Below are 19,730 nucleotides of genomic sequence, written 5' to 3'. Positions count from 1 at the left end.
TAGTCACCAGATTTTTTCCCATTTTTACCACTTTTAAAAATCATGAAACTTAATCCTCAATCAATGTCTAATGAACACTCAAGTCAAAACACCCTTGAAAAAATATTTTTGAAGAAAAAGGACAAAAACTTACCAGATCCCGGAGCGATTTCCCAGAATTATATTTTGAACAACGCTTTATTTAGGCACAACGCCTGCATTGGCAATAACTGGCATAAAAACTCCTGGATCTACGGCCGACAGGTCTGGACTGACATTACGAGTCCGTACCGAACATGAACGATACTGTCCGAATGTTGACGACAACACGTTCGGAACATTTCGGATAACTTCGAAAGAGGAGGAATTCCTCCTTATTGGTCACGTGATTTTGGGTGATACCGGACCCTAAATTCGACAGAGCCTAGTCGGAGATTTTTGGGTCTGGGAACCAGACTACAACCCACTAACCCCCCCCCCCCCCCAAAAAAAGAAAAAAAATTAATAATAATAATAGCTAATAATATATAGTGCGCCCTCTTTTGAACCGACTTTCTTCCCTCAGAGTCCATGGAGGGGCGGAGAGGTGGGGGGGGGGGTCACACAGAATATTTCCCTAGGACACCGTTTTTTATTGTTTATTATAACACACCTCTTGCTTTTTCTGTATTATGGTTGGCTGAAACACGGTTACGTGGGATAAACTAATATGCACACACATGCAATGAGGTAACTAGTGGAGGTCCCCCTCCTAAGGAAGGGGACCTCCACTAGTTAGAGGGGGACCTCCACTAGTTACCTCATTGCATGTGTGTGCATATTAGTTTATCCCACGTTAAAATACCCTCTCCGAGCTCCGAGGGACTTTGAGATGCTTTGAAAAGTTTGAGCATTCTACCTCCATGCTTTGAGTGACCAGAAGAGCGACCTATTTCCTGAGGCCGAAGGCCGAGGGAAAGTTTACGTCCACTATACTTGGAATATTAACAATATCAGAAAAAAGGGGGAAAATGTAATTTCCATAGTTATTACAAAACGGAAACGTGAGACTTGGAAAGAAGTCTAAAAATAGCGTGGAAAAAAAAATATTGTGTTTCTTGCCAATTAAGTCACAATATATTGTGACACAAATTAATTTCAGACTTTTGATAATTTCAGACTTTTGATTCCATCTAATAGATAAAACACCAAAACACATATAAATTTGTACGTATCTTTTTAGTATCTAGAGTTGATTTCACTTAGTTTGGCTGTGCAACATGGTTCTACGCGTGCAGTGTACCGAGATAAATGCCCTTCGACAAAAATGGTGCAGAAATGTAAATAAGTAACAAGATTATTTTTCTTTGGGGCCTCACGTGTCGTCGCATGTGAATAATACGCACTTTTTATAACGTGTACATCGCGGCCACGGTCGTCTGCGGTGTGGACGAACACGTGAGTAGAATTTCCATTATTTTGATCATTTTCTTAACCTTTTGCCTAGCTGTGTGTAATGTGTGTGTGACATAAGGTGGTCAAGAACGCGTAACATCATTGTCAAGCTATCGATGTGAAACTATAGGTATTCCAACCATGCTAGACAAAATTGTTTCACTATAAACTGTTTTGTTGTTTTTTATATTGCCAATATTATTGGGTCTTTCAGTTCACACTCACAGCTGGGATTGATTGTTCGGATGTGCTGAGACCGAGGTGAGTACTTTAACAGTTTTCTCTGTTGATTTCTGTCTCAATATCAAATCCAAGATGCACCTTTTCTCACTCCTTTTACCCAATCGAACCAATACATTCTTTATTTATCATAATGACTACCACAGTCTGTTGCTTGACGTAACAATTTGTTCCTCTTCCGCTGCCCACTGTAAACGTTGAGAAAATGCAGTCGGAAAAACACTCATGATACAATGGGAGTGCCCTCAGCTCAATGATTTCTACCTCCAAGATGATACATACCTATATTTTGCACGTCAAAACGTAGGCGTGCCAAGCTGTAAAGCGCCTAGGCTACGCTTATTTCCTAGTTAGCATGCCAAAACGTAGGCTTTGATGTGCAAACTAGGAAATGGGCGTAGCCTAGCCGCTTATCCTGGCACTGGCACTAGAGAAGTTTCGCAAGCATTCCGATACAGAAACAGATACGGGTCATGTTTCGCAAAATATAGGTATGATGTGTCATTGAGTTGAGGGCGCACCCATTCTATCATGAGTGTTTTTCCGACTGCATTTTCTCAACGTTTACGATTTTGCTTACAAATGATTAACAATTTGCTATCTTCATCAAGCATGGTACCAGTGAAAGTAATCGGTGGGAAATGTTTTTGATCTGGGACAAAAAGACAACTAAAAGTCTGCAAAACTGTCTGTTTCTCTACGATGTGTATGGATGAGCTCCTGTATCCGTTCCTAACGTGTGTACAAAATACGGTAGTCGCGGATACGCGTCACGTGAACACACAAAGTGTCGATGTATCAGTATCTGTATGTGTTTGCTAAACCGCGCTCTACTGTTGTGTGGTTGGCGGATTTTGACATCTATTTTGGGGATGCCAAAATCGACCAGCCATCGGTTTCAGTTATTCTGTTTGGCATTTAGTCACACATTATAACAAACTAAATATAAATTTAAAAAGGAAAGAACAACTATCAAACTTTTTGATTTGATTTATTAAAAAAAAAAAAATTGATTGTATTTTTGTTGTACGTCACTGAAAATAGACCCCATGCAAGATGTCACACTCACTGAGGCCGAAGAAGGCAGATCAAGCTTAGATGATCGTCGATAGATGTTCTTTTTGCACAAACACACACTTGTAGGGCCTACCAACTACAAATTGTCTGTTGTTCTTTATATTTTTGTACTAATTTATGCATGCTATTGTTGTTAATTTTGTTTTTTTTAATATTGTGTAAAAAAAAAAATGTTATTCAGGAAGTTTGTGTTTATTGTTGTCATCCAACACTATATCCCAGAAAACCATTTGTGAGCCGATTGAGAAAGGGGTTAAGTTTCTGAACATAAAGTTTGCAATAATCTCTAACCCTTCATTCTCCCGACATAGTTGCAATGTTACTACACTCTCAAAATACATTTGAATGCTATTGTGTAGTGATGTTTGTGATCATCTCATTGACTTGCATGTTGTGTGAAAATTTGATTGATTTTTTTTTTTTTTGGGGGGGGGGGGTTCATGAGCATTCACAAACAAAAATCGAACGAATGACAATAGTTTTACTAAACCAAACACCATATTTTTTCTTGCCCTTTTGTTTTTTGGGGGGACACCATGGCTCCCAAAAAAATTTCTTGGAGGGGTTTATAGTAACCAGAAACATTCAACTACATTCCTTTCCTTAAAATGGCCTTTGATTGCTGTCAAAAGGCAAGGAGCTCACTCAATAAAAAAGAGGTTTTCACAGCGTGAACCTGAGCAAGAGGTGAGACTGATCTTCATGTGAAGATACTGAACTCATTTTCAATATGGCTGATGTACTAAGGTAAGTTATCGTTTGATTTGCTCTTAATTTGTTGAGGGGATTTGGGGGGTGGGGGTGCTCCAGACCTGGAATTTCATCTTTGAACATGTTGAAAGGGCAAGGCCATTTTAACTTTGTAAAGGGCACTTTCATTGGAAAGTCTTTAAGTCAATGGGAAACTTTTGAAGGGACACCAAGGCCAAGAGGCCATTGCCTCCGTGGCCTGCGTGTTATTTTAGGCCACGTGCCAAGGGCTCTTTTGTTTGGAAATCCATCTCAAATTGTGCTTATTTACTCACTGATTGAGACCATTTTTGGTTAGTGGTGTCGAAAAAGAGAAAGGTAATGGCAACTTGCATAACCAGCGAGGTGGCAGTAGGGCAAGACGGGGCATTACCAGTTTAAACACATGAGGACCAGTCTGTTTCAGGCGTGATACTTCGTGGAGGCAAACAAAGGTGATTGCCTCCAAGCCCCCTGGTCTTTGCATTGGTAACCTTTAAATGCTACAGTAGAAATTTTCAATGTCCTCCTAAGGTGCCCTTGAACAGGAAGAAAATGGTGCCCTTGCCCTTACAAAAAACGAAGCTTATTTACCCATTTCACTTGACGTCATCATCAGAAAAATCTTGAATGCGCCATACTGGTGGGCAATTTCACTGTGCGTTTTCATATATAACTCTATGCAGTGAAGTGCGCATTTTAGGCGACGCGGCGTTAATACACGTAAACCTAACTGCCCACCAACATGGTGAGCGTGGCATCAGTTGCCGCATGTGACGCCCGTGCAAGGGGTCAATAGGCCTGCTTTCAAAAAATGTTATAAACTATGCACAAGTGAACAAGATGATAGGCGTGTGGCATGACAAGCCAAATGGTCCTGCCGGCCACTCACTGAAAGAGTTGAGGGCAAACCCTACATGTAGTGAGCCGTGTGCATAAAATTGAATGAAGGACTTTACCACCATGGGGGAAAAACGGACGGTAAAGCATTGTTAGAAGTCAGTTGTGTAATTTTTCTATTGTATATATCATTGCTATGGAATAAGGTTCAGAACATTATGTGTGGTGTTTGGAAATAGAGAAAATTTTCCTAGTGGTAGTTTTGAGGAATTCCGAGTGTTGGAGCGATTTTTCTGACACTGACCACTTAACTGTGGGCAGAACACTTCAAAGAGTATTGAGTGACAGTTGTGGTTTATGAAGATCCCCTTGTTCCTTTTCCGTTTGCCGTACAGTGCAGAGGAGCTACTGAGCTACAGGCACATTAACACCTGGCTCCCTCGCCGAGCCCATAAAGAGAACCGACTGCGGGTTACAGATCTGGAGAAACTGAAGAGAGTTTATCAGCAACAGGATGGGTTACTTCAAGAAAAGAGAGTCACTAAGCTGTGAGTACTTGAGAGAGACTATTTTGCTAAGCAGTGCCCAATTTCATACAGCTTTTAGGCAGAAAGTACTGCTTAGAAACGTACTTTCTGCGCCTTGAACACCCAGCATTACAAGTCTTATTGTTATTAAATTGTTATCATTATTATTATTTGCTAAGTAAAAAAAAAGTGGGGCACCAGTTGTAACAATTGAAACTTTATGGAATTTTGGCTGGTTACCTGTGCCCTCTATGCAAGATTTTTCTGGGCTTGGCTAGTTTTTTATGCTGACGGGATTTTTGAAATTGGGTCATGGTATGCAACTTTTGAGCTAAGGCTGGTTTCAGTTTCATGGAGCTGCTTACAAGGGCCCAATTTCATAGCTGCTTTAAAGGCAGTGGACACTATTGGTAATTGTCAAAGACTAGCCTTCACAGTTGGTGTATCTCAATATATGCATAAAATAACAAACCTGTGAAAATTTGAGCTCAATCGGTCATCGAACTTGCAAGATAATAATGAAAGAAAAGAACACCCTTGTCACACGAAGTTGTGTGCGTTTAGATGGTTGACAGTTCTAAACCTGAGGTCTCGAAATCAAATTCGTGGAAAATTACTTCTTTCTCGAAAACTACGTCATTTCAGAGGGAGCCGTTTCTCACAATGTTTTATACTATCAACCTCTCCCTATTACTCGTCACCAAGAAAGGTTTTATGCAAATAATTATCTTGAGTAATTACCAATAGTGTCCACTGCCTTCAAGTAGAAACTAATTGCTTAAAAAAGTCTGCAATGCAAAAATGAGCATGGTACCAGTCACAAATGGTATGTTGGACATGCTGATTTAGCTGGTAACCTTATTCGGGTAAGGATAGTCTTGTTTTGCTTAACCACAATTCTGTGCTTATACCTGTAGCTGTACAAAGTTAAGTGTGGTTGGCCATTCCCAATTTTGTTTTTGTGCAAAATACCAAGTTGCATTTCTGAATAAATCATTTAGGGCAACAAGTGGCAGGGAGTAAGTTTGATGTTAAATTTTTACAGTTCAGTTAACTAAATCAATTTGAACGTGGATTCCCTTTCAGCGGAAACCTGGCAGTCGGAGAATGGAACACTTGTAAAGAGCTGGTCGAGGTCAAAGTTGAAAAGGTAGAACAAGGTTTAATAAAACAAAGGAAATTCTTTCATTTTTTAAGATAATGTGAAATTGACGAATGTGCAGACTTGCCCCAGGGCAGAACTCCCCACTGTGTCTGCCCTGGCTTCCTTACCCTGCAGACAGAAAATAATGTGACGATGTTAGACTGATTATATAGCTTAACCGTTATTTAATTGCAACATCATACATTAACAAGAGGTTTTGGTTGTTGAGAATAGATAATCGAAGATTGATCAAGAGCCATGAACCTGCTTTATTTTTCTCTTTTTTTCTGGGGGATTTGGCTAAAATTATCGCCATTTTTCTCTTTTCTCTTAAAGCCAGTATATACTTTCGGAACAGAACAAAAAATTCAAGTTAACCGATTTACAAATAATTAACAGGGTTTAAAGAAGATTATGGTGAAAGTCTTCTCTTGAAATATTATTCCATGAAATGCTTTACTTTTTGAGAACACATTAAAACAATTATCAATTCTCGATATCGCGAATTACGGATTTATTTTAAACACATGTAAAGACACGGCGAAACATGCGGAAACAAGGGTGTGTTTTCCCGTTATTTTCTCCTAACTCCGATGACAGATTGAACTTAAATTTTCACAGGTTTGGTATTTTATATATAAGTTGTGATACACGAAGTGTGAGCCTTTGGGCAATACTGTTTACCGAAAGTGTCCAATGGCCTTTAAAAAAAGTAAATGACAATATTTTAAAGAACCTTAAATTAATTGGATATTTTTTCTCCTCTGCAGGGCAAATTCTGGCAAACTATGGGTTACCACTCGGGTGGGAAGAAATATGTGTATGCGGAGGAAGGGTTATTCCTTCTGGAAATGGTAAGGTCATATGAGGTTCTCCTGAAGGATTTTCTTTTTGTGTGAATATGTTTTGCAGAGTGTCTGAGATTAGTTCTTGGTTTCATATAGAAATTACCTCTTGATAAAAAACTATGTTACTTCAGAGGGAGCCGTTTCTCACAATGTTTTATACTATCAACAGCTCTCCATTGCTCGTTGCCAAGTAAGCTTTAATGCTAATATTTATTTTGAGTAATTGCGAATTGTGTCCAGTGCCTTTAATTGAGGTTCTTCTTCCTTAATCTGTGTGACAGAATTGTATGGAGCTGATGCACCATGGTGTTCCTTTGACACAGCAAGAGGCGTATGAGCTCATGATCCCAGAACACTTCTCACTGGAACATTACCAGGTATGATGCGTGGGTGTCAATTCAGTTTAGTGAGGTTGGGGGTTAGGGGTAAGGCCGGGTGGTTGAGGGTGTGGGTTGAGGGTGAGACTGGCTAGCCAAGATTTACTATTGTATTTTATGAAATTAAAATGTTACCAAAATATTTATAAAATCTAGTTGAAATTACAAATGTATTTTTGCAGGTGTATTGCCATCTGATGCGCTTGGGCTACATAACAACTAGGCACAGAGAGTAAGTGACTAAACTTAAATATTTGTTATCAAAAACAGATCAATTTTATATTGTGTTGCAGGCCCCAGAATTACATGTAGGCCATGGCGGCTGTTGCCCCTGTCTTAGCCTTGATACCCGCCCCTTCAAAACTTTCCAACAGACTTTCAAATCTTCAGTGGAAGTGTTGCAACACGCATGTGGCCTTGCCTTATAAAAGATTAAATTGCAGGCTTCTTGTAGAATGATTGAGGAATTCTTCCAATAGACCGTATTGAATATGATGTCACCGTTCAAATATCTGACCTACAAGATGGGGTCTGTGCGCGTGTGCGTGCGTGTGTGCTTGCGTGTGCCGTAGAAATCGAACCATGAATGTTGCGAGCTGCGTGGTTCGATGATGAATGCGTTTGGACGCGCATAGGTTTGCCCTACAAGCGACTTTTCATAGCAAAAAGGGGTTATTCAATACGGTCTATAGCCCACTTTACTATCCACTTTTTCCCATTAAGGGGTTTTCATTGTGGTTTGTTGTGGTTATGCCGATAAGGACACTGGACTCGAGCCCTGCTTTCTGATCAACAGAGTGCGGGTTCATGACACTTGTGTGCTTGAGCAAGACACTGAGGCATTATTACTGCGTCCTTCAGATGAGACGTTTGTAGGTCCCAAGTGTAAAAATTTAAAGAAAATTGCCCAAGTTTGATAAAATGTTTGTTGTCCCTATAGAAATGACATCACTGACTACGAGTACAGAATCCGGCTCCATCAGTATCGTCACAATCAGAAGAAAGTCTACCGCAAAGTCCAGGGCTGGTTCCAGCAGATGGGGGATGATAACGAGACGGATATCAAAAGCGGTGAGATGGGTCGCTATGGCGACACGTCATCAAACACGTCCCTGCCTGATGGTCAGCAGACCAGCAACGACACGAGTAGTATCAGTTTTGCCGGTGTCTCAAGCAGAGCTTCCAACGACCAGGCGGTCACCGGGGATCCAATGACCTGCCGGTCTAACCCGCTCCTGCCAGGCTCTGAAACCAGCAGCATCGTCAACAACTTGCCATTGTCTGGCGATGAAAGTTCCTTGTACTCTGACAGTCCTGTATTGGTGCAGCCTGTGAAGCCAGAGCCCCTTGTGTACGGTGCTTCGGTTAATCTATTGAATTATCATAAGAGATTCATGCAGTCTAATGAAAAGGATATGAACCCCTTGAAGAGGAGCTTGGAGACTAGTACCAGTGGAACAGAATCAGAAACAGATGGAGATAGTCTTCTAAGACGTCCCACGAAAAGAGTCAAACTTGAAATTGAAAAGGACCTTGTGATCTTCTCGGATAGCGTCAAAGATGGGAGTTTGGACAGCGCAAAGGTCATTAACAGGCCACCGTCGTCTGAAGATTCTCCGACCAAGTGTGATTTTTCGAGCTTGAAGCGGATCAACTACCAGGTGGAGAAGGAGAACTTTGACAAATTGATCAAACCGGCCAGCGCACACTGGGAGAGCTCTGATCTCGGCACATCCTACCCGTCAGGTACCTCCGTTAATATCGATGATGTCCTGGACACCTTCTTGCCATCATTGATTGATAATGCAGACAATGATCCTATCTCAAGTCCATACTCCAGCTGGAACTTCCAGACGATCAAGCTTCCCAACTTTGCCGATAAGCCGATTGAGCATGGGAACCCATGGAAAAGGAGTAGATCCAGGGCTTCAAGAAGGCACGATCAGTGCTCAACGGAGAACGAGAAGGCAGAGCAACTCATAAAGACTTCTCAGAACCTATTGAACACTTCCGCTAACATGATCGCCACCTCCGGTGAGATGCTGAAGGATTGCTCCTCTAAAGGAAAGACCGGATGCAATGCGGGGGATAAAGGAAACAACACACACCTGAACAAAGGAAGAGCTCCAACCAACTGGAGTGAATATAAGAAGATGTTGTCGATGGAGGAGGCAGCCCGGAGAGCTGACCAAGACATCTTTGATAGCCCTGTTGATCATCTCTGGCGTGGTGATGTCAAGCCCTTAGTACGGCCGGGTGATGCAACTTACACAGGTTAGTGTTACCTTGGATTGTTGACTAATGACTTGGTATTTTGTGTACTCTCCTTTTGTCATTCTTTACTGGTGTCATTTTGAAATATTTTTCTGGTAGGTTCTTGGGGTAATTTTTTCAGGATCTTTATATTTTACGTGGCTTTTACAGTCGGATTGATTGCTTATTATCAGCTTATTAACAGTGTTCCAATGGCTTGATACTAGATAAATTTAATTGAAACTATTTGATTTAATTATTTTTTTCTACAGGCAATATACTTAATAAACTACAGGTTATCTCAAGTTCCTACATGACATCAGAACATACAAGGTGAGTTTTTATCATCCCTCCGTTACATTCTTCTGACCCTCTCTACTAATTTTAATACTTATTTTGGGGCACAAGCAGCCATTATAAACCTGCTTGATCCCGGTCAGTGGGCATTCTTAATTGCTAAATGGTTACAGTGAACATGACATCACTTCACCTTCAGATTTTCTCGTCAGATGTGAACTCACTATCTCAAGGTTGAGAGACATGGCTCGTGTTATTACAAAATCTTTAAATTCTTTTTGAAGTGATAGACTTCTTCTGATAACTTGTGCGTGTCATGGCCAAGCGGAAAGAGCACCGGATTCAAGCTCTGGTGTTTGATAAGCAGAGTGTGGGCTAAAATTCCGGTCGTGACACTTGCTCTGTAAAATTGGGGAGCTAGTGCTTTCTGCTCTACCAGGCAGGCTTTGGATTTATGATACCTATATCCGTATGGACTGTAAAACGGGTAACCCTGTTCAGACCTAGGAGTAGGTGGCAGCGGTGTATCTGGCGACTTGCCTAAAATTGAAAAAAATAAGGTCTGGTTTTCTAATTTTCAGAACCTCTCTTTCTCAAACAGTCACATACCTACATAATTGTTGCAGCATTTTAATTGCAGGCCCCTCACTCACTCTCTCCGTGTCTCTGTCCATGCTCTAGGTTATCTCCTACACAGGGCTCTAATAATGTCAAGCTAGCATTTGACGTTTTCCATCCCAGTCCGACCTTCAAGAAAACTCAGCCAGGGAGACCTAAGTTTCACGTCGTAGTTGCAAAGTAGGTTTCATTAGAATTATACATGTAGGTTCTCCTTTCAAACTTAATGGGCCCGGTTTCGTTGTGCTGCTAAGCAGAAAAGGCTTTGCCAGTTTTGTCTTCTATGAAGCAAGGATCAGCCATACACAATAATAATATTAATAATATTGTGCTTACACAATCACAACATGCTATTTTGCCTGGTAATTTTATTCTGCTTAGCGGGATTTTTCTGTGTTAAGCAAGACTGTGTGCTCACCAGCAATAGCGTAACCGGACACTGTCATCTGGTTGGGGGTGAGAAGCAGGAGCAAAGACATAATTTTTTCCATTTGAATGTATCAAACCATTCACTGCCTAATAGAATTGTGGTATTGCTTTCTTCATTGGGGGGGGGGGGGTCTGTACTCGACAAGCTTTGCTTATTTTTGGCCCCCTCCAACTCCATCACCATGTGTTTTTATTGGTTTTTATATGATTGCCTTTGCTTGTTAATGTTTGTTTCATATTGTATTACCTCACTGTGTTATAATTACTGCATTTGCTTGTAAGATATTAATCATTATTCACTACCTTGTGTTTTGTTTACCTAAATGAATTGAAAATACATGAAAATTTAATTGATCTGTGCATTTTTCAATCACATTTTGGGATGGCAGTGGGGGGGGGCTATGGCTCTGAGTATGTGTGCATGGGGGAGGGGCGAGGGGCTCTGCCAACCCTCTCCCAACAAACATTGCTCCCTGATGCACAATGTAACGATTGCTTACCATCTCCATGACATCGGTCATAGAGTGTGAATTTCGCAATTCAAATCCTTGTTGAAAACACACTTGTTCAAATATCTGTGCTAAACCCCAATCTGCAACTTGTTGATTTCTGTCATTTTTTGTGATTGCCTTCCTCATGTTATTATATCTGCTTCTGTGAAAATACATTCTTTCTGTGAATATATATTCTTTTTGTAATTTTGTATCCTTGTATTTTTGCCGCTGTTTCTCATATTATAATATCTGCTCTTGTGAATGTATTATTTTCATATTTTGTATCTTTATCAGTCTTGGTGATGTTACCCTGGTTTTAACAGTTTGCAAGGACAATAGCACCGTAGCGTATAAGTGCGCTATAAAAGTATATAGTAGTAGTAGTAGCAGCAGAAATAGTAGTACTATAGGGCTAGTTGTAGTCACAAAACCCTATCAGATTTTGTGTTCATACACCAGTGTTGGCTTGCTGGCACTTGCATTCTTTTTCTAAAAGGAATATACAAAATAAGAAGACTTATATTTAGGTGTTCGGCCACCAGCCGAACAACTATTGTTATTGTTCTGTTTTTTTTTTTTTTTTTTTTTTTTTTTTTTTTTTTTTTTCTGCGTGTTCTTCTCCTCGAACGTTCTCGCGCGATTTTCGCAAAAACTAAAGCTTGTATGAACCTGAAACTTACCATATATATTGATCTTAATGAGTAGACGAAACAGCAACATTTTTGGAATGATGACGTCATTGATGACGTCATTACGTTCCAAAAAACGCTAAAAATTGGAGAGCTCATATCTTGAGAACTACAAATGCCACACACAAGATATTTGGTGCATATAAGAGGTCTTGTAATTAGCTACAAAAGTCGTGCACAACGTGACCTCATGTGACTTTTACTTCCGGTTGAAACCGGAAGTACAAAATTTCAAAAGTTCATATCTCAAGAACTATATATCATATTCGCAAAATTTGAATATCAGTTTGAAGATCAGTTATCCTGCTCAAACTTTTGCACAAACATAATGGCAGTTGAATTTTGCCTTCTGGTCGTAAAAGCGCGCGTTTGTGTTGACCTCCATTCATTACGCGTAGAAACCAGATAGTATCGCCATTCATGTATGTGAATGCTACTATTGTATTGTGGGTGTGTGTGCGTGTAGTTCATGTAGGCCTACATTGTATCCATGCTCTACGACAAAACAGCACTGCGTGGCTGTGGGCATTACGGGTTGTGTATACACATGCAGACTCCGTTGAAGGCGCGCGTAATTCAAATTCCACTACGCTGGGATTCGCCTCATCTTTCTTCGTGCGATTTTGAACAAAATGTTTAACTACTATGAACTTGAGACTTATCATAAACATGAACCTTCATGAGTAGATGAACCCGCAACTTTTTTGGAATGATGACGTCATTGATGACGTCATTACGTTAAATAAACGGTAAATAATTGAAAAATTCATATCTTGAGAACCACAAACGCTACGTACAAGATTCTTTCACTACATGAAACCTCTTGTAATGTTCTACAAATGTTGTACACAACGTGACCTCATTTGACCATTCACCCGAACACCCTGAGTTTGTACACAAACTCTCAATTTCTAGTTTATCTTAATTTGATAATGAAGGCATTATATGAATCGAAATAATACTCTTGAGGCTTAAGAATAGTAGTAGTAGTATTCTGCAGGACTCGAAAAGCATCGATTATACACATAATACACAGGTGTGCAGTAAAACCCTTAAAGGAACACGTTGCCTTGGATCGGACGAGTTGGTCAAAACAAAAGCGTTTGTAACCGTTTTTTATAAAATGCATATGGTTGGAAAGATGTTTTAAAAGTAGAATACAATGATCCACACAAGTTTGCCTCGAAATTGCGTGGTTTTCCTTCTACTGTGCGAACTAACATGGTTGGCCATTTATGGGAGTCAAAATTTTGACCCCCATAAATGGCCGACGTTTTAGTCGACGAGGTAAAAGGAAAACCACGCAATTTTGAGGCATGTTTGTGTGGATCATTGTATTCTACTTTTACAACATCTTTCTACCCATGTGCATTTTATAACAAATGGTTACAAAAGCTTTTCAAAGACCAACTCGACCGATCCAAGGCAACGTGTTCCTTTAAGAAGTATTTTCTTAACAAAAAAATATGCCACTTGTCAATAGTCATTTGATGTTTTTCCCTTTTCTTTCCCATACAGAGTCAGCGACCCTGTTCCAGATCTCTTGACCCTAGCTCGCCTTCTACAGCAGGCTAGTAGCATAACACTCCTGGTTGCTGTTGTAGATAACGGTGATATAACATTCTATACACTCAAAGGGATCGAGCTGACAACTGATATTATTCTCGGATAACAACAAACCTATCTGCTTGGCTTGATTCTGATCATTCTTGATGGATCACCTGTCATTCGTTGCTTACTCACAACTGCGACTGAGATTGATCGCGTACAAATCTTTAATAATCTCGGGGGGAAAAAACATGCACTTTTGAAAACAAAATCAGTCAAGGTCTGAACTGAAATTTCCTGGTTCAATGATGATATTCGTGTAGGTAAGCTGCTGGTGTTAATTGTGCATTGTGCAATTTGTGTTGCGTTGTACGCTGTTTTGGGTATTGTGTATAAACGTTGTTACTGGTAGATGGACAGTTGGTCCGGTGAGCAGGTCTTCAAGGAAAATTCTATCAATTAATACTTCACACTAATGTGGTACATTATCTTGGTTCAAAGCAGTATACATGTATACTGTATTACATAATCATGGCTGTATCATGTCTTGATTAAAAGAGAGCATACCAGCTGTTTTCCCAACAATTCTAAACCTACATACCTTACCTTTTAAAAGTGAGTAAAGTAAAGTCTGTCTCACTGGCCACTAGCCACTATGGCTCATCAGGTCAGTGTTTTTATCTGGTTTCATTGGCATTAAACGACTGACAATAATTCTTAAATTTCGCTGCACAGGATGCCAGTTGTCCATCCCAGGTTATACTTCCCAGCTGTCACTGGTACCAATTTGTACTCCTGGGTTGAGAGAAGCAATTATGATAGAGTGCCTAGCTCAAGGACACAAGTGTGGCAACTGAACAGGCCAGGATTCAAACCCAAATTTTGTAATTTTCGAATTTGAGTCCACAGACCTAGACCGCTCGGCCCCAAAAGTATACCGACTACAAAAGTGTGGCAGCTGAACAGGCCAGGATTCAAACTCAAATTTTGTAACTTACAGAATTTGAGTCTACAGAGACCTAGACTGCTCGGCCGCAAAAGTATACTGACTTTTTAAAGACCCACACTATTAATGTACAGCCACTGTTTAGAGCCTAACATAACTAATTTGGAAGTTAACATAAAAGTAATGAAGGAAGATGCAGCATGTTTTATTATACTGATTCTTCTGATCCATATTTTTGTTGATCAGAGCTGGATTCTTAATTTGTTCGTACATAATGAGGATTTATAGTTAAACAAATTTTGAGGTTGCACTGGATTGAAATAGTAAGAACAAAGCCTTTGTCTTTATTTGGACTTCAATTGTTGTAAGAATTCAACAGAGGGCGCTGTGCATTTATATGGATTTGAGCGTCAGTTACCCCAGTTGAAAACAGCAGAGCCCTCTAGTATATGGTTCGATATTATAATACCATGGAAACGGCAAACTATGAAACAAAACACTGGCAGGGAGAGGAAGTTCATGTAAATCTGCTGTTGGCAGCGAATTGAATAGATTTTTAATAAACCATTGAATTGAAAGAGTAAGAAGTTAAAAACAAAACCGATCAAAATCAAGGGGGATTTCTTGGCCGAGTGCGAACACCTAACAATAAAAACAAACGAATCCCTATTCAAAAATTGTACTTTATACTGAGACCTGAAAATAAAGATGTTCATCAACAAGCGTCACGATATGGTCATTGGCATTAAACCTTAACTTTGGAATAGTTGAATAAATCATTTATCACAGTGTGCTTGAAATCATGTAAATTTTAACTCTGGATGCCTTGTAATGTATAGATTGAATTTTGTTTTTGATTGCTTCCAATCTACTAAGCGGCAGAATAACAATTCTGCCTTTTGGCAGTACACCGCGTAATGTGAGGTTTCAAATTGATGACGTCATCACTTGTAACATTTCATTCATTCATTCATTCAGTCGATGCGGAGCATCGGATGATGGCTCTCCAGACACGTTGGTCCTCCATTGCTGTACGCAGCTCTTCCCGACGCAGTCCAGAGTCCCGGCACAAGGTGTCCACATAGGTAGTCTGTGGTCTACCTCGGGAACAGTGACCTTGAGTAGGGGCCCAAAGCACAAGCTTGCTCGCTGCCAGCTCATCATGTCTGAGACAGTGACCTGCTAGTCTCAGCCTTCTTGCCCTAACATTTATTAAGGTGTAATGTTTGGAAAGCCGAAGTAGAAGTCTGATTTGGTAGAATCTTGTAATGTGGTTAGACAGAGACGTATTCTGGTGAGCATGTAGATGACGTCACGACTAAGTCAACTTAATTTGTAAACAATGTTTCCCTTTTTTCGACCAACACAACTTTCCACACACTTGCACAAGCCGTAGTGTCAAGTGATGGCCACCGTTTGGTGGGAATGAAATAGTCTGGTCTCTGTGTAGTGAAATAGGAGTACATTGTAGTTACTAAAGATTACCGCTAGTTTATACAAGATGGCGGTCGTTACCCTAAACTTGATCCAAGACATGATTTCAATTCAATTCAATGAACATTTATTTTCATGTCGACAATAACAATTTAAGCTTACACTAGAAAACAAATATCGATGAATATAATCATGAAGGACGGATGCAATGAAGATAATAACTACAAAATTTACCGTAATAGTCGACATGCAGGGAAAAATCCACTGTGCCGTCCTATTCAATTCAAACTTACATTTATTTCCACACATCATGAAAACAGTACAAAGCCTAAACAATAATATAAAGAATTGGCCAATAGAAATAGCGAAGGCTATTATTTAACAAGGCCGTATCAAACTGACAAAAGCAGTGACTAAAGCCAAGTTTATGTTTTGGTATTTTAGTTTTGTAAAATAGTACAATTAAATCATATTTTATGCGCAAATCTCATACGGATTTCAAATCTACAATGATTGATTTGTGTTTTACTTGTCAAAGTACTTACAAGTATATGTATATGTTCTGTCTATACTCGCGATGTAGGCCTATATTGTACATAATGGGTGGCTAATTTTGTAATGCTTATAGCTATAAGTGGTGTTTAAGGTATAGTGTTGAAGAAAAGGTAAAATTTAATAAAATGATACCAAAACAGTATAAATTACTAAAGACTGACGGCTTTTCCATGTATTGTTTTAATGGCTGTTTTTCTCCGTTTAACATCAAGTTCTATAATTGAAAGCTCCTCAGTCATTCATGTCCCACTTGATGTGGTACACGTTTGGTAACTACTCAAAACAAATGTTGAAAAATTGACTTGTTTACGAGCATTGGAGAGCCGTTGATTGTATAAAATATTGTGGGAAGCGACTCCTTCTGAAGTAACAGAGTTTTTGAGAAAGGTAATTTCTCACTAAAATATTAAAAGGCTTCTAGCTAGAAGTCTTTTATTCCGATCTGAAAGTACACAAATTCGTCCAACAAGGATGTTTTTTCTTTCATCATTTTCGATGACCGATTGAGCCCAAATTTTCACAGGCTTGTTATTTTATGCTTATGAAAGGATACACCAAGTGAGAACACTGGCCTTTGACAAGTACCAAACGTGTGCAGTGCATTTAAGAAAGGTGTTCATTCAATATCACTATGCTAGCTTGAATCATGGCGGAAGGAAGCATTTGAACTCGAAGCAGCTTTCGCAGAAATCTGTAGTTGTGTCTGTCTCTGCGGAGTTGAATTTTGATTTTACATGACTAAATTTACGAACACCTTGTTAAAAAAAGTTAAACTAAATAATGATGTGAAGGGATGAGCAATGTCTGATTTTTATCTGTATTCTGGTGAACAAAAAATAGCTTCTTTTTTCTCTTTACAAAAATAAGTTCGGTGTCGCATGCAATTATGTCCTCTGTGCAATACTATCCGGAGGGGAAGGCACTCAAATCGGAAGGCACTAAAAACTAACCTCGACAGCGGTTCGGAACTTTTCGTGTGCTCTCGGAACATTCCGGCACGGTTCGCGACGATCCCCCACGCAGCAGGTTTGGGGAGTTGTTACATAAGAGTGGACTAACCCATGTCTAAAAGATGCAAGCACTGCTTCAGACCTCTTTATTTAAGTACATTTGTAGCAGCAGGTTTAGGGAGTTGTTACATAAGAGTAGACTAACCACTAGGACCTGGTTGTTAATATTTTCATGTCTAAAAGATGCAAGCATATGCAAAATGACGTAATAAGGTCATTCTTGCTCGGGTATTCTCCGATGGGCCGAACCGCTGTGGAGTTAAGTATTTAGTGCCTTCCGTGCAAAACAGTCCTTGCAGTAAATTAAACGCCATTAAACACGTTCGCCATTTGTTTTTAAAGCTAAGTGCATGTCATGAATGGCATGGGGTTCGGCCGTTGGGTGTTCGCTGCAATCATGTACGTGAGAATATTCATGCTGCATATTATAGTATGTATGTTCAGTGCATGCACGCTCGCTTACACGCGCACATATCCACATGTACTGTCCACCGGACGGTTTTTGCATAGCCCCGGACACGATTGCATATGCAAAAGTGTCTGGAGTGGACAGTATTGCATGGCGGACACAATTGCATCTGGCACCGGCTCTTTGGTCTACTGATCTAGCACTGAGGATACTGTTCACAAAAGCTCCTTGGAATCTTGACCAAAAGGTGGGTACCTCCTACGATCTAGACCCAAGTTTCAGACATTTCGGCGGTGTCTCTCTCTGAGTGAACTTACCTATTTGAAAAGGGCGGTAAACCTTACAAAGTTGAAGCATGGAGGTATGAAGTATGGATACATTTTCCCAAGGTGTGCAGTGCCTGAAGCCGTGAATTCCTCAGTGCGGTTTGACAAGTCAGATAAAATCGACACTACTTTATAAATTATCCAAATATGTCTATAGAAAGCTAGATCCCCCTAAAATGCGATTACCGAAACATGAAATACTTGAATGAAGTGCAGATGGTCCTCTAGTTTCTAGAGGAGGAGGAGGGGAGTATTGTCACTCTGTTCGAGTGGATATTATTTTTGCTCAAGTCTAGGTTTAATTTAATAATAATAATAATTAACAAAGGCTTTTTAGTAATGCTTTTTAGTTATTTGAGCAGAAAAGAGTAAACAGTCATGGTTAGCTTTCATCAACCCACTTATTAACTTTGGACTACGGACCCTCTTTGTGGATCGTTCATTGGATGTTGTTCATGAAAGAAGAACAAAACGTCAAGTTTTCTATCCTTTTTGTGAAATTCTGAATAAGAAGCTTCAATTTTGGTCAATCAACTTGTAGTTGAGATGCATTTCTGTGTCTAGACGTCAACAAAGGCCCGTGTTGTAAAGGTTAGCACTTTGGACTTTGAATCCAGAGATCCGTGTTCAAATCTCGGTGGGACCCTTTTTCATCTAACAGTAACACCCCCCCCCCCCCCCCAACATCTTTAACAAAGAATTCAATACATCTTATTTGGAGTCCCTGTTTAAGGAAGGGTTTGTAGTTACCAATATTCGTGCCGGAGAGAGGAAAATCGAACGACTGAAACAAACCGAAAGTTTTTCACTAGTTATCATCTTAAAAAACGGCAGGAGTGTGTACTAGTTAGGAAGAGTGTATTTTACTTGAATGGGTTTGGTCAAAAGAAGGGGTGCTCACTCTAAATGGAATCTTATTAAAACTGAGGGGCAGGCAGTATTGGAATGCTACTCAAAAGTGCATCTGAAGTCCATTCACGAACATTTCAAGTTCTTCTGAGAGAAAGCTCTTTCCCACCGACAACTCTCTCGTATGTCACATTACCGAAAGCAACTCGTAGCATCAATTTGAAGGCACGGTAGCCCTACGTAGTGTGTCTTGGCGAGGGGCCAAGTACTGGCTCGGGTGTTTCTGACCAGCAGAGTGGAGGTTCGAGTCCCAGTTGGGACACCACTGTGTCCTCGTGCTTGATCGCATCGCCTTTATGGATGGGGTGGTTTTGTTTTGTCGATCCCAAGTATAGGCTATTGACAAGGGACCTTGGACACTCAAATAAAAAATTGTCCTTTCACACGAGGTGCATTTTTGTAAAATCTTACAACCATGCTACAATTTAGCAAGGGACCCTTGCTAAATTGCTCTCGTGTGGAAGGGGCTTGATCGTAAAGAGTAAGCGGTCCAACCCAGTGATTTCTGGCATGGTTGGCTGCAGATTGCACCACAATACCTTGTAAGTGTAAATATTTTCAAACGTAGCTCTGAAAGCATACCTTGCAGAAAAAATAATGAGCGCTTTGAGACGCCCT

The 19,730-nt window shown here is 40.1% G+C and overlaps 1 protein-coding gene across 2 annotated transcripts; it reads left to right on the top strand.

The window, feature by feature from the left end:
• The first annotated feature begins 1,359 nt into the window (after positions 1–1,359).
• On the top strand, positions 1,360–16,563 carry LOC139944194 (tRNA-splicing endonuclease subunit Sen54-like). 2 transcript variants are annotated; one of them, XR_011786929.1, is made up of 13 exons: positions 1,360–1,416; positions 1,628–1,674; positions 3,363–3,477; positions 4,695–4,847; positions 5,913–5,976; positions 6,741–6,824; positions 7,100–7,195; positions 7,378–7,427; positions 8,136–9,469; positions 9,721–9,781; positions 10,427–10,543; positions 13,494–13,846; positions 15,448–16,563. XR_011786929.1 is itself a non-coding variant. In XM_071941160.1 (12 exons), the coding sequence occupies exons 3-12, from the start codon at positions 3,461–3,463 to the stop codon at positions 13,645–13,647; spliced, it is 2,130 nt and encodes a 709-aa protein (XP_071797261.1). In that variant the 5' UTR covers positions 1,360–1,416; positions 1,628–1,674; positions 3,363–3,460; the 3' UTR covers positions 13,648–16,563. The 2 variants fall into 2 exon arrangements, 1 of the variants encoding a protein (XP_071797261.1); XM_071941160.1 differs by having other exon boundaries at positions 13,494–16,563.
• Positions 16,564–19,730: the final 3,167 nt, after the last annotated feature.

This window comes from Asterias amurensis, chromosome 11 (assembly GCF_032118995.1).
Source record: "Asterias amurensis chromosome 11, ASM3211899v1".
Lineage (NCBI taxonomy): Eukaryota > Metazoa > Echinodermata > Asteroidea > Forcipulatida > Asteriidae > Asterias > Asterias amurensis.
Note: the sequence above shows the minus strand (reverse complement) of the source record. Positions and strands in the feature narration are given on the sequence as shown.

Coding starts and splice junctions, on each gene's coding strand:
- LOC139944194 (XM_071941160.1), top strand. Junction 5,977..6,740: donor TCGAGGTCAAAGTTGAAAAG/GTAGAACAAGGT, acceptor TCTCCTCTGCAG/GGCAAATTCTGGCAAACTAT. Junction 9,782..10,426: donor ATGACATCAGAACATACAAG/GTGAGTTTTTAT, acceptor TCCATGCTCTAG/GTTATCTCCTACACAGGGCT.